Below are 12,988 nucleotides of genomic sequence, written 5' to 3'. Positions count from 1 at the left end.
GCCTTGTCTGCCTTTCCATCCGGCTGGGAGCTCCTTGAGGGCAGGCTTACATCTGCCACACTTTGGGACATGGAGCCTGGTCCAGCTTCCGGCACAGAGCCATCCACCAGTTTGTTGAATGAATGTAGATGAATGTGTTACCCAGCACCCCCTGCACGTCCTTTTTGCCCGTTTCTTGGGCCAGGGTAATGGAGGTTATAGACCGGGGCCCTAACCCCAGCTCTGCCTCCAGCTTCTAGATGTTTCTATGAATGTAATTTCTTCTTTTGGAGCCTCAGTTTCCTTATCTTTGGTACCCCCAATTCCCAAGAGTCCCTCACTCCTCTAGCCTGGGTTTCCCTGAAGGCAGGACCTGAGACAGGTACTTGGGTGCGGGCAGCTTATTTGGGAGGTGCTACCAGGAACCAGGATTGGGGGAGCAGAAAAGTGAGACGGGGAAGGAGGAAGTCATCATGGAAGTCTGACATTGGGGTCCCTGTTCTATGTCACTAGGGCTCAACTGTCCTGGGATCTCCTGAGGAGCGTATGGGATATTCCCAGGACCATGCCCTCAAAGGCTGGGAGATGGGAGCATTTATCTCTGCTAGCTCTTGTTCCCCATCAGTCAAAGTTCATTCTCAGTAGCCTTAAGTCTCCTGGGTTTCTGGGATGCCCTCATGCACAGGCTAGGTGGTTGCTGTGATGTGGGCAGAGGTCTTGAGCAGAAAGACATACAGAGGGCACTTGAGGTGGAACAGTGTCTGGGGAGAGAATTGTCCATCGCAGCTGCAGCTAAACTCAGAAGAGGGCTGAGGGGGCACCAGCGGCCTCTGCTCCATTCTTCCTAGGAAAATTATCTTAGTTTCAGGGGTCACTCAGGGGCAATGGCAATCAGTGGTTGTCAGGAGCGTTGAAGAGCCTGGGCACACCCCAGCAGCCTCTTGACCCCCAACACTTCTCCTTCCTTCCAGCTGGCGTCCACCTTCCAGGCCGCTGCCCGGACTGGCGCAGAGACAGAGGCACACTTCGTGGCTGCAGAGAGGATGCTGCAGTACATGAAGGTGTGATTCAGGTCTGGGTCTGGTGTGGGGAGCTACGCAAGTTGGGGCGTGACTTCTGTGACCTCTACAAGCCCCAGTGACCTCAGAGCCCTGAGACCGTCCCAGGAAACAGCAGGCTCCTGGCCCTTCCTCCCCATCCTCCCCAGACTTTTGTTGACCATCTTGCTGAAGCTCTTCCACACCTGTCTGCTCACTTTGTCCACATCCCTCACAGCATTCCTAGGGGGAAGAGGAGATCATCTGCTCCTCTTAGAAATGAGAGGTTTGCCTGGTGCAATAATAATGATGACAATAATCTTTGTTCCTATTATTGCTTCCATTTATGTCATGGTGGTTAAGAACACAGATTCTGTAGCCAGATTTCCTGGGTTCAAGTCTAAGCTTTATCATTTGAATCATTGGAATAACCTGGGAAACTTATTCAAACTCTTTTCCTCATCTCTGAAATGAGAAAGACAATAGCATCGCTTTGCCAGATTATCACAAAGTTGAAATGATATAACACATAAAGCGCGTAGCACACTGCCTGACCCATAGGGAGGCTCCATCATGTTCTTTATTATTGTGATTGAGACCTTTCTACGGGCCAGGCATGGCACTAAGCTTTTTACCTAGATTATCTCATGGGATCATGGAACAATTTTATCAGGTTGATTGAATGATTATCCACATTTTTCAAACAAGGAAACCGAGGTTGGCCCAGGCAGAACATTTGCTTAAGATCATACAGGCTGGGGCTGGCAGAGCCCTCTGCAAATCAGGTCTCCTGCCCCCTTGCATGAGTGGAATTTAAGAATTGTAGGGCCCTGATTTCCTGCCCAGGATGCTGCCGTGACATGGCACCAGCGTGGAGAGCTGTGGCTTGCAGCCAGGTGGTCAGACCCAACTTCTCCAGTGTTCTTTCCTCTCAACACACACAACTGCACTTGCAGATCTGGGTTTGAGTTCCAACCTGAAACTGTGTGATCTTAAGTAAGTTGTTGATCTTAAGTTGTTGGATCCTCTATCTCCTCACCTGGTAAATGCCTCTAAAAAGGCCTGTCTCATAGGATGAGGATAGAGAGACATTAAGTCTCCACAAGGGCTCTGAGCTATGAAACCCCCCGAAGGCATGAGTCTCTGCTGCCTTTACTGTCTTTATCTTGGATTCTATTTCTTTCGAGTCACACAATCAGGAACATTGCTATATGTTAATAACAAGGGAATTAGCTATGCAGGTTTCTCACTCTTCTGGGGAAAATTTTGTGTGTTTTAGGGCATGGGGGGTGGGAGGTGTTCCTCTGATTACACAGCGGGGGGCTTGACCTTGGCGCAGGGCAGGCTGGGGTGGGTCATACCCCCTACAGTGGGAGGCTGACAGGCCTGCAGGGGATGGGCTGAGATGGATGATAACTATTGATTTCCTTTTCTTTCTTCAAAAACAAGATGTGTGTCTCTGAAGCTCCTTTACATATGGAAGGCACAAGTTGTCCACGGGGGTGGCCACAGCATGGGGAAATCACATTTCAGGATTATCACATGAAATACAGAGACAACACACCCACTGTGCTTCACGGCATCAACCTGACCATCCGTAGCAACGAAGTGGTGGGCATCGTGGGAAGGACGGGCTCTGGTGAGCTGAGCTTCCTGGGGGAGCATCCCCGGCTCCTCCTTTGCCCTTTCGGCACTAGACTTATTTGGGGGCATGTGTTTGCTCAGTTATCCCCCAAATGTGTATTAGGTCCTCACACTGTGCTGGTCCCTGTGCTAGACAAACACTGGCGAGCAAAACCCAAGGTCCCTGTGATCATGGGATTCCAGTGGAGGAGAGAGATGTTAAATAGAACAGCAAATAAAGACAGAAATATGACAGCTGCAGGCTGTGGTGGCTGCCAGGGAGAAAATAAACAGAGTGGTGAATGCAGAATAATGGGACCAGTGGTACCAGGCTGTGGATACCTGGGCTCTGAGCCCAGTGCTTAAGCTGAGGTATGTAGGGTCCGGGCAGGAGCACTTTTGGAGGGGCAGTGCAGGGCACTGCCAGGATGAAGAGCAGGACAGGAGTTAAATCCAGACTCCCCTTTTCCTCCCTCCCCACCCGCTTCCTGGACTGCTCTCATCAGCCTCTGTCTCCTCCTCTTTCCTCTCCCAGTTTCCTTTCTCCTCCTCAGTTTCTCTCCCTGTCTTCCTCTCTTGTCACTTCTGGGAGATCTGGCCCAAGTCCCCCTCCCTCTGCCTCTTTGCATTGTTCGAAAGCTACTGTTCAGACTTGGTTCTTGTCCCCTGTCCCCCACCCCTGGACACCCCAGAGCTGCCTCCTCCAGGCAGTCCCATGGATGATGAGAGCCTTCCTGGTCTCTGTCTCCCTAGCACTCGCGCACTGCAGGGTGAAGAGCTTCCACATATGTACTTTTGGGTGTTTTTCTCTTGCTATTTTCCACCTGCCGATTGGTGGAAACCCTGAGAGGGCCACGGTCTGGCAGAGAGAAGCTCTCAGTAGATTCTGACCCTACTGACTATATTCATTCAATAGGTATTTATGAGCACCTACTATGTGCCTGGGAACCTACAGGTAAAGAAGACACACAGCTTCTACCCTCACAGAGCTTATCTTTGAGAACAGGGTTGAAACCTCCAATGCTATGTCACCTGGCAGGTGACATAGCTGAGTGCCATGGGTCTCGGTGTGACATACGGGGGCTGGGGAGGGCGGGTGGTGACTGGAGAATGCCACTGTGTCTCAACCAAGCGGCCATGCTCAGCTCCAGCTGAGCTGTTGCCTGGGGGGGCATATGGGTCCAGTGTTGCCAGTTCTACTAAGTTTCAAGAGAAACATGCAATTTGAATTTTTATATCTAGGATTTTTAAAAATGCTGGCAAGGAATTACAAACTAACCCTAACATTGTGTGTACGAAACAAAACATGTCTGTGGGCTGGCTTTGATCCAGGGGCCCCACGCGTGCCCTCTGACCTAGGCTGTAAGAAGCTGCTCATGGCATTAGGTATGCCTGGAGCAGAGACACCAGCCCTCTCCTACCCTTTCAGGGCTCACAACGATGAAGAATGGGCCATGGAGGGCAGTGGGTCAGGTGCGATCGCCAGGTGTGACCTGTGCTTCCACTAGTGCAGATGCAGGAAACTGAGGCCCTGCTCGTTTCTTGCCCCACAGGGAAGTCCTCCTTGGGCATGGCTCTCTTCCGCCTGGTGGAGCCCATGGCAGGCCGGATTCTCATTGACGGCGTGGACATTTGCAGCATCGGCCTGGAGGACTTGCGGTCCAAGCTCTCAGTGATCCCTCAAGATCCGGTGCTGCTCTCGGGAACCATCAAGTGAGTGCTCGGCCAGCAGGCAGCCTGCGGGAGGGAGGTCACAGGACCAGGATTCCAGCACTGGGCTGCCTATAGTGAGCTGGTGACCAATGCCCCGATTTCCAGGCCTCCTTGGCCTGCTGGGCCACTCATGCCTACCAGGCTTACCTCACTGAAGTACTGTTGAGGATTAAATGAGGCCTCAATATATATAAGAGCACTTTGTAAACCATAATGTTCTACGCAAAAACAAAGCTTATTTTTATTTTTTAGAAACTGGATGGGCATGGTGGTGCACAGCTGTAGTCCCAGCTATTTGGGAGGCTGAGGCAGGAGGATCGCTTGAGCCCAGGAGCTCAGGGCTGTAGTACACTATGACTATGCCTGTGAATAGCCACTGTGCTCCAACCTGGGCAACACAGCAAGACCCTGACTCTATTAAAAAACAAACAAACAAACAAGCAACAGAAACAAAATGCTGATGGGATTGGTCAGATTTCACTACACCATTAAGCATCTGGACTCAGGCTACCATGTTCTTTCTTGTCCAGACGTGGCTTATTCTCTCCGTGCACTGGGCAAAGCCCCTGGGGACGTTTTTAGGAAGTGATTCTTCAATGGTACACATTGTGGACAGGGGTGAAGTGAGAAAAATCCAGGCAACCCAGTCAGTGAAGCAGACAGAACCAGATCTTCCAGCCTCTTCACTACACTTTCTGTGTCCTCAGAAGTCAACTCAGGGATGAAGCTTTATCCAGATTAGGCTCCTACTGACAATGCACTTTATCTGGGAGGAAACATAAAGGCATGGGGACTGAGGAAGACAGATGCACTAAAAAGCAGGCTAGGTCCCCCATGTTTTGTGATATTTAAGGAGAATTCTTAGAGCCAGGAGGATAAACTGGGCTCCAGAGCTTCATTCATTCATTCCTTCATGCATCCTTCCACCCTTTAACTTGCCTTTTCTGAGCTTCTGCCTGGTCCAGACACTGTGCTAGGGACTGGAGCCAGTTTAGTGAATGTGCATTTCCCCTGCTCCCCCAGCAGGAGCTCACAGTGTGGGTGGGGAAGATGGTTTTCTACAGGGGTAAGACCCAATAAATCACAGTAGGAAGAGGTAATTGCTAAGTCAGAGATATGTACAAAATGCTAAGGGAGTTACAAGTGGGATGAGTCACTGCCTGAGTGAATCCAGAAAGGCTTCCCAGAGGAGGGGACATTTGATCAGGGTCTTGAAAGCTAAGTAGGAGCTTGCCAGGCAGAAATAGGAGAGAAACTCTTTTCAAGGAGAGGGAACAATATGTGCACAGACACAGAGTTTCAAAATGACTGGGTCGTGAGGCAGGGCATAGTAGCTCATGCCTGTAATTCCAGAACTTTGGGAGGCTAAGGCAGGCAGATCACTTGAGGTCTGGAGTTCGAGACCAGCCTGGCCAACATGGCAAAACCCCGTCTCTACTAAAAATACAAAACTTAGCCAGATGTGGTGGTGCACGTCTGTAATCCCAGCTACTCGGGAGGCTGAGACACGAGAATCGCATGAGCCCAGGAGGTGGAGGTTACAGTGAGCCGAGATCATGCTACTGCACTCCAGCCTGGGCAACTGAAGGAAACTCTGTCTCAAACCCACCCCCACTAAAAAACAGCAGCAACAACAACAACAACAACAACAAAATGGTCATGTTAGGGGAATGATAAGACATTTAGTGATGGATTTCTATGTTACAGTAGAATGTGGCCGAATCTCCTGTGCATTGGCATGAAGAGTAGTAAAAATATGAACTTAACATTTATTATTTATGTGTGCCAACCAAATGCTTTAGTATACTGTCTAATTTAACTCTCCCAGCAACCGTGTGAGGCCCTTTCATTATCCCCATTTTACAGATGAAGGCACAGAACTTAGAGAGGAAGGGGACTTGTTTAAGGACACACAGAGAAATGGTGAAGAGATATAACCCTAGGTATTCTAAACCCATAACTTGCAATATTCCGCGCACCCCTTGCTGCAGAAAGAAATGTGGACTTGAAATCGTACCTTAGAACTTAAGGCTCTACCCTTAAGCGTCTCTCTGAGTGTCTTTGATGTCAGCCTGGCTCTCATACTGGCTTGTGGCACGGCCTTGAACAAGCCATTTAAAACTGATAAGAAAGGGGTATACTCATCTCATGGAGGAGAAAATGTCAAATAACCCATCTATGAAAGTGCTTTGGAGACATCAAATGTCATGCAAATAAGACCTGCCACTTCTTCAGTACACATTAGCCCTACACACAAGATATGTGTGGCTGGCACAACTGGGGAAGGATAAAGCAGAGGTTGACAGGTTTCACTCAGGGCTGCGCGGCTGAATAGCAGGGAAGTGTCTATAGTGCCGCCTGTTCCAGATGCAAGTGTAAAGCTTGCTGGCTGTAAAGTCCAGATAGATTCCCTCTCTCCTGTCAGTTACCTGGATGTTAGGATTCTTTTCACTGCAAGAAACAGAAACTCCAGCCCCACCACAATGAGCTACCACTTCACACCCACTAGAATGGCTATAACAATAATAAAAGGTAAATAGCAAGTGTTAACAAGGATGTGGAAAAATGGAAACTCTCGTGCATTGCCAGTGGGGATGTAAAATTGTGCAGAGACCATGGAAAACAATTTGGCAGTTCCTCAAAAAGGTAAACAAAAATTAGCTGGGCATGGTGGTCTGTGCTTGCGATTCCAGCTACTCGGGAGACTGAGGCAGGGGACTTGCTTGAGTCCAAGAGGTCAAGGCTGTAGTGAGCTGTGTTTTCACCACTGCACTCCAGCGTCGTCGAGGCTGTCTCAAAAACAAAGAAACAAAAAATGTTAAACATAGAATTACTAAGTTATCCAGGAATTTTACTTCCAGTTATATATCCCAAAGTGTTGAAAGCAGAGACTTCAACACATATGTATACACTAGTGTTTAGGGCAGCCCTACTCACAGTAACCAAAAGGTGGAAACCAGCCATACGTCTATAAGCAGATGAATGGAAAAACAAAATGTGGTATAGCCATACAATGGAATATTATGCAGCTGTAAAAAGGAGGGAAACGATACATGCTACAACATGGATGGACACGAAGTGAAAGATGCCGGACAGAAGGACACATACTACGTGATTCCACTTACATGAGGTAGCTGGAATAGGAAAATCCATATCGATGGAAAGTAGAATAGAAGTTACCAGGGGCTGGTGGGGAGGGGAGAGAAGAGATTGTTTAATGGGTATGGAGTTTTTGTTGGGGATAATGAAAAAGTTTTGTTTTGTTTTGTTTTGAGACCGAGTCTCATTCTGTCATCCAGGCTAGAGAGCAGTGACACCATCTCAGCTCACTGCAACCTCCACCTCCTGGGTTTAAGTGATTCTTCTGTCTCAGCCTCCTAAGTAACTGGGACTACAGGCTCGCATCACCATGCCTGGCTAATTTTTGTATTTTTAGTGGAGTGGGGTTTCACCATGTTGGCCAGGCTGGTCTCAAACTCCTGACCTCAAGTGATCCGCCCACCTCAGCCTCCCAAAGTGCTGTGATTACAGGTGTGAGCCACCGTGCCCAGCATGATGATGAAAAAGGTTTTGATATAAATAGTGGTAATGGTTACATGGCATTATTAATGTATTTAATGCTGCTGAATCATACACTTATAAATGGTTAAAATGAGAAATATTATGTACTTTCTATCACAAAACAAAACCCAAATGGCTTAAGCAAAAGTGGCCTCTAATGACTCATGCATGATAATGGGGAGGCCAAGGCTGAGTTCCAGGGCCCGGTTTTCCCCTAGCATTGTCTTGCTTCATTCTTAACTCCACATGAGGGCCCTGGGGAGCTCCATGTGTCCCGCTCCTGTGGGAGGATGGTTGCAATCTCTCCTCACGTCTCTTCTCTCATGGTAGCCTGAAAAGTCCTGAGATACACTCTGATTGGTTACTTTCCCACCCCGAGCTAAGCACTGTGGCCAGCGATTGCTGTATGTCGATTGGCTTATCCTTGAGCCCTTCACTCCATCTGGAGTGGATGGTGGAGCCCGCCTTGGAACACATGGGCTGGGGGATTGGGGAGGAGGTGTCCCCTAAACAAAACCCGGGGCTGCTGCCTGCAGAAGGAGCAGGTGCTGGGAGGCACAGGAAATTTCCATTCGTGGTGGTTCCATGCATTTTCCTAAACCCCATAATCTAGTTCTAAATATTCTTGGTCATTCACTGGGCATATAAATGAGTGTTCAAAGGCTGGGTGATGTTGTTGAACACTTCTCTTTCTCTCATATGGCAGATTCAACCTAGATCCCTTTGACCGTCACACCGACCAGCAGATCTGGGATGCCTTGGAGAGGACATTACTGACCAAGGCTGTAAGTAGCTCCAAGGCCCAAGTCTTGATCTAAGTCTGCATCCCCCATGGGGGCCTGCTCCTTTGGGCTCCCCTTATGTGATGTGCCAGCTGTTGCTGCTTCGGGTCATGGATGCATCCTCTCATGGAGATGAGATGACTTGGCATTCCTAAGTCAAGGCTGATGGCACTCAGACACCAACCGTGTGCCAAACACTGTTCTAGGCTCAGGGGCACAGCAAAGACAAGGCAGATGAGGTCTTTGTCCTCCTGGTACATACATTCAATGAGAGATAAAGGCAACAAGTAAATGCAGGAGATACTTTCAGATACTGGTGAGGACTGTATAGGTAGTAATGAGACGCATAGAAACTTCAGTGCAGGAGCAGTTCCTTTCAACTGGGTGACCAGGCAAGGTCTCTTTAAACATGTGACAGCTGAGCTGAGACCAAGAACTGAGGGGCAGCTGGTGAAAGATCTTCTGAGAGGACATTCTGGGCACAGGAGATAGTGTATGCAAAGGCCCAGAGATGAGAGCGAGCAAGGCACAGTTAAGGAGCAAGAAGACAGAGGCTGGAGCATAGAGAGAGGAGGGGAGTGTTGCCAATACAGTGGGAGACTCTCACCCCAGTCAGGTTGGCTCTCACCCCACAGTGGCTTCCAGGTTATGTTGTCTCTTCTTCCCATATCACAGATCTCAAAGCTCCCCAAAAAGCTGCATACGGATGTGGTAGACAATGGTGGAAACTTCTCTGTGGGGGAGAGGCAGCTGCTCTGCATTGCTCGGGCTGTGCTTCGCAACTCCAAGGTGAGGCCACCACTGCTGCATGGCCAGGGGAAGCCACAGACTACACATGATGAGGGAAGCCACACAGGTTCCTTCTCCCTTCACGACCATGGGACACTGGGCTCTGTACTCTATGTCTTAACAACAACAACAACAACAACAACAACAACGGAATCCAAAGGGCTTATTCATTTCTTTTTTGCTCTTTTTTTTTTTTTTTATTATACTTTCAGTTCTAGGGTACACGTGCATAATGTGCAGGTTTGTTACATCTGTATACATGTGCCATGTTGGTGTGCTGCACCCATTAACTCGTCATTTACGTTAAGTATATCTCCTAATGCTATCCCTCCCCCCTCCCCCCACCTCATGACAGGCCCCAGTGTGTGGTGTTCCCCACCCTGTGTCCAAATGTTCTCATTGTTCAATTCCCACCTATGAGTGAGAACATGCAGTGTTTGGTTTCCTGTCCTTGTGATAGTTTGCTGAGAATGATGGTTTCCAGCTTCATCCGTGTCCCTACAAAGGACATGAACTCATCCTTTCTTATGGCTGCATAGTATTCCATGGTGTATATGTGTCACATTTTCTTAATTATTTCCACGCATCTACAACCATCTGATCTTTGACAAACCTGACAAAAACAAGAAATGGGGAAAGGATTCCCTGTTTAATAAATGGTGCTGGGAAAACTGGCTAGCCATATGTAGAAAGCTGAAACTGGATCCCTTCCTTACACCTGATATAAAAATTAATTCAAGATGGGCTTATTCATTTCACTGAGTGCCATTCCACACATATTTGTGGTGTGGGTGAGGCATGGTAGATGAGATTCACAGCCTGGGCTGCCTGATAGCCGGATTCCTTACATCTGAGCTGAAATGGTCTCCAACTAGACCGAGTGATGATTCTCTTTTCTCAGAAAAACACAACACATTAGAACTTGTTGATTTTAAAATTGCCTACTGTGTCCTCTTTAAAAACTTGGATGCAGGGCATCCCTTTTATCTTTATTAGAATTGGGAATTGGATGACAGATGCTGATCCAGGGCAAAATTGCATTTTTAAAAAAATTTACTTTAAGTTCTGGGATACACGTGGAGAACGTTCAGGTTTGTTACATAGGTATACATGTGCCATGGTGGTTTGCTGCACCTATGAACCCATCATTTAGGTTTTAAGACCCACATGCATTAGGTATTTGTCCTAATGCTCTCCCTTTCCTTGTCCCCAACCACCCGACAGGCCCTGTTGTGTGATGTTCCTCTCCCTGTGTCCATGTGTTCTCATTGTTCAACTCCCACTTGTGAGTGAGAACATGCGGTGTTTGGTTTTCTGTTCCTGTGTTAGTCTGCTGAGAATGATGACGTCCAGCTTCATCCATGTCCCTGCAAAGACATGAACTCATTCTTTTTTATGGCTGCAAAATTGCATATTTTTAAAAATTTGGTGGAACTTCTAGAAGCTTTCTGGATATTTTGTCCATAATTTCAGGTGTTTGAGTATGTGGGATAGCCTGGGGCAACCCTTCTCTTACATAGGTGAGGCAACACGCACATGTACACACATACTTATGCGTGCATATGTACACACCTCCTCCATACTCACACACGTATGCACGCACACACACACATATTAATGATAAATAAATTAATCAATTAACACACATGTTAATTAATGATAAATGCAAAAAATGTTGGTGCAAACTGTCAGAGCTGTGGGAAAGAGCTCAGTGGGACCCAAAGCTTGGGAAAATTTCAGAGGAGGTAGGACTTTCCCCCCTCTTCTTCTGAGAGATGAACAACAAATTTGCAATGTGCATGTAGTACTTTCTTCACTTCACACTTCCTTATTTCAATTACATAACCATTTGGTGCAGCAATGGCTTCCTCTGTATTGCTTCCCAAATTTGAGTCATTACTCTATGATTTTTATCATCTCTGGGTACCACCTACCCTGTGATTTACTAATGATATTCCCTTTTCAAAAACAGCCTCATCCCAAGCAGTGCCATTTGTGAAATCACACTTTCAGTGCGAGTTACAGTTTCCTCATGCATATCGTTAATGAAATAAATACAAAAATGTTAAACTAAAAAGAGTGTTGATCCATATGCTGGAGAAATCATCTCATGTGCCTCCTGGGGTGTGTGCCTGCCCCTTCTTGGAGAACACTGCTCTACTTTAATTTAGGTAAATGGGAAAGCAGTTAATAAAACAAGAAGTTGCCACTGGGCCATTTTCATTTCCAAGAACTTAATTCTCTGGCCACCAAAATGCAGTTCGCTCCTGGTTGAGACCTAACGTTCTCTTCATAAGGTAATGGATAATCAGCAGTCAGAGTGGACTTTGCACTCAGCACAATTCTCGCATTTCCCAGCTAAAGAAATGGAGACCTGGAGAGGAAGGGCCCTGGTGAATTAGTGGTAAACCAGGACAAGACCCAGGTCTCTAGGGTCTGAAGTAGATGCCTTCACCCCTGTTTTGTATTCATCAGATCATCCTTATCGATGAAGCCACAGCCTCCATTGACATGGAGACGGACACCCTGATCCAGCGCACAATCCGTGAAGCCTTCCAGGGCTGCACCGTGCTGATCATTGCCCACCGTGTCACCACTGTGCTCAACTGTGACCGCATCCTGGTTATGGCCAATGGGAAGGTGAAGCCTGCGTCCCTGGGCTGGTGGGAGGATGAGGGCTCAGGCTGCTACCCCGGATGCCTTTGAGTCCTCCAAGGACACAAGCTCAGCTGTGCCCTGATCCTCCCCTCACTTTTCTCTACCCTCCAGGTGGTAGAGTTTGATCGGCCGGAGGTCCTGCGGAAGAAGCCTGGGTCGTTGTTCGCAGCCCTCGTGGCCACAGCCACTTCTTCACCGAGATAAGGAGATGTGGAGACTTCATGGAGGCTGGTGGCTGAGCTCAGAGGTGCACACAGGTGCAGCTTCGGGGCCCACAGTCTGCGACCTTCTTGTTCGGAGATGATGACTTCTCCTGGAAGCAGGGGTAAATGTAGGTGGGGCAGGGATTGCTGGATGGAAACGCTGGAACAGGCTACTTGATGGCTCTCAAAGCCTTAGGACCCCAGCACCATTGGAGACATGGGATTCAGTGATCGTGTGGTTCTCCTTTTAACTTATATGCTGAATAATTTTATAATAAGGTAAAAGCTTATCGTTTTCTGATCTGTGTTAGAAGTGTTGCAAATGCTGTACTGACTTTGTAAAAAATAAAACTAAGGAAAAGTCACTTTCTTTGTTCTTTCTTTCTTTCTCTCTTTTTTTTTTTTTTTTTTTTTTTTGACAGGGTGTTGCTCTGTTGCCCCGGCTGGAGTGTAGTGGCACAATCTCAGCTCATTGCAGCCTCTGCCTCCTGGGTTCAAGCAATTCTCCTGCTTCAGCCTCCTGAATAGCTAGGACTACAGGCATGTGCCACTATGCCTGGCTAATTTTGGTATTTTTCGTAGAGGCAGGGTTTCACCATGTTGGCCAGGCTGGTCTCGAACTCCTGACCTCAAGTGATCGGCC

The 12,988-nt window shown here is 47.8% G+C and overlaps 1 protein-coding gene and 1 long non-coding RNA gene across 2 annotated transcripts in view; one reads left to right on the top strand and one right to left on the bottom strand.

The window, feature by feature from the left end:
* Window positions 1-12,706, top strand: part of ABCC11 (ATP binding cassette subfamily C member 11) — a 63,956-nt gene extending 51,250 nt beyond the window's left edge. The window contains exons 23-29 of the mRNA XM_065537743.2: window positions 951-1,040; window positions 2,466-2,655; window positions 4,193-4,352; window positions 8,620-8,698; window positions 9,371-9,484; window positions 11,960-12,124; window positions 12,254-12,706. Coding sequence (XP_065393815.1) covers window positions 951-1,040; window positions 2,466-2,655; window positions 4,193-4,352; window positions 8,620-8,698; window positions 9,371-9,484; window positions 11,960-12,124; window positions 12,254-12,346 — 891 coding nt within the window. The 3' untranslated portion in view covers window positions 12,347-12,706. The remainder of the gene's footprint in view (window positions 1-950; window positions 1,041-2,465; window positions 2,656-4,192; window positions 4,353-8,619; window positions 8,699-9,370; window positions 9,485-11,959; window positions 12,125-12,253) is intronic.
* Window positions 6,015-7,540, bottom strand: LOC141409271 (uncharacterized). The gene is made up of 2 exons (XR_012428918.1): window positions 7,478-7,540; window positions 6,015-7,141 (listed from the first exon to the last, which is right to left on the bottom strand). It is a non-coding gene; the product is annotated as an uncharacterized lncRNA (long non-coding RNA).
* Window positions 12,707-12,988: the final 282 nt, after the last annotated feature.

The sequence above is a fragment of the Macaca fascicularis genome, chromosome 20, assembly GCF_037993035.2.
Source record: "Macaca fascicularis isolate 582-1 chromosome 20, T2T-MFA8v1.1".
Taxonomy (NCBI): domain Eukaryota; kingdom Metazoa; phylum Chordata; class Mammalia; order Primates; family Cercopithecidae; genus Macaca; species Macaca fascicularis.
The sequence above is the reverse complement of the archived record's forward strand: the minus strand, read 5'-3'. Positions and strand labels throughout refer to the sequence as shown.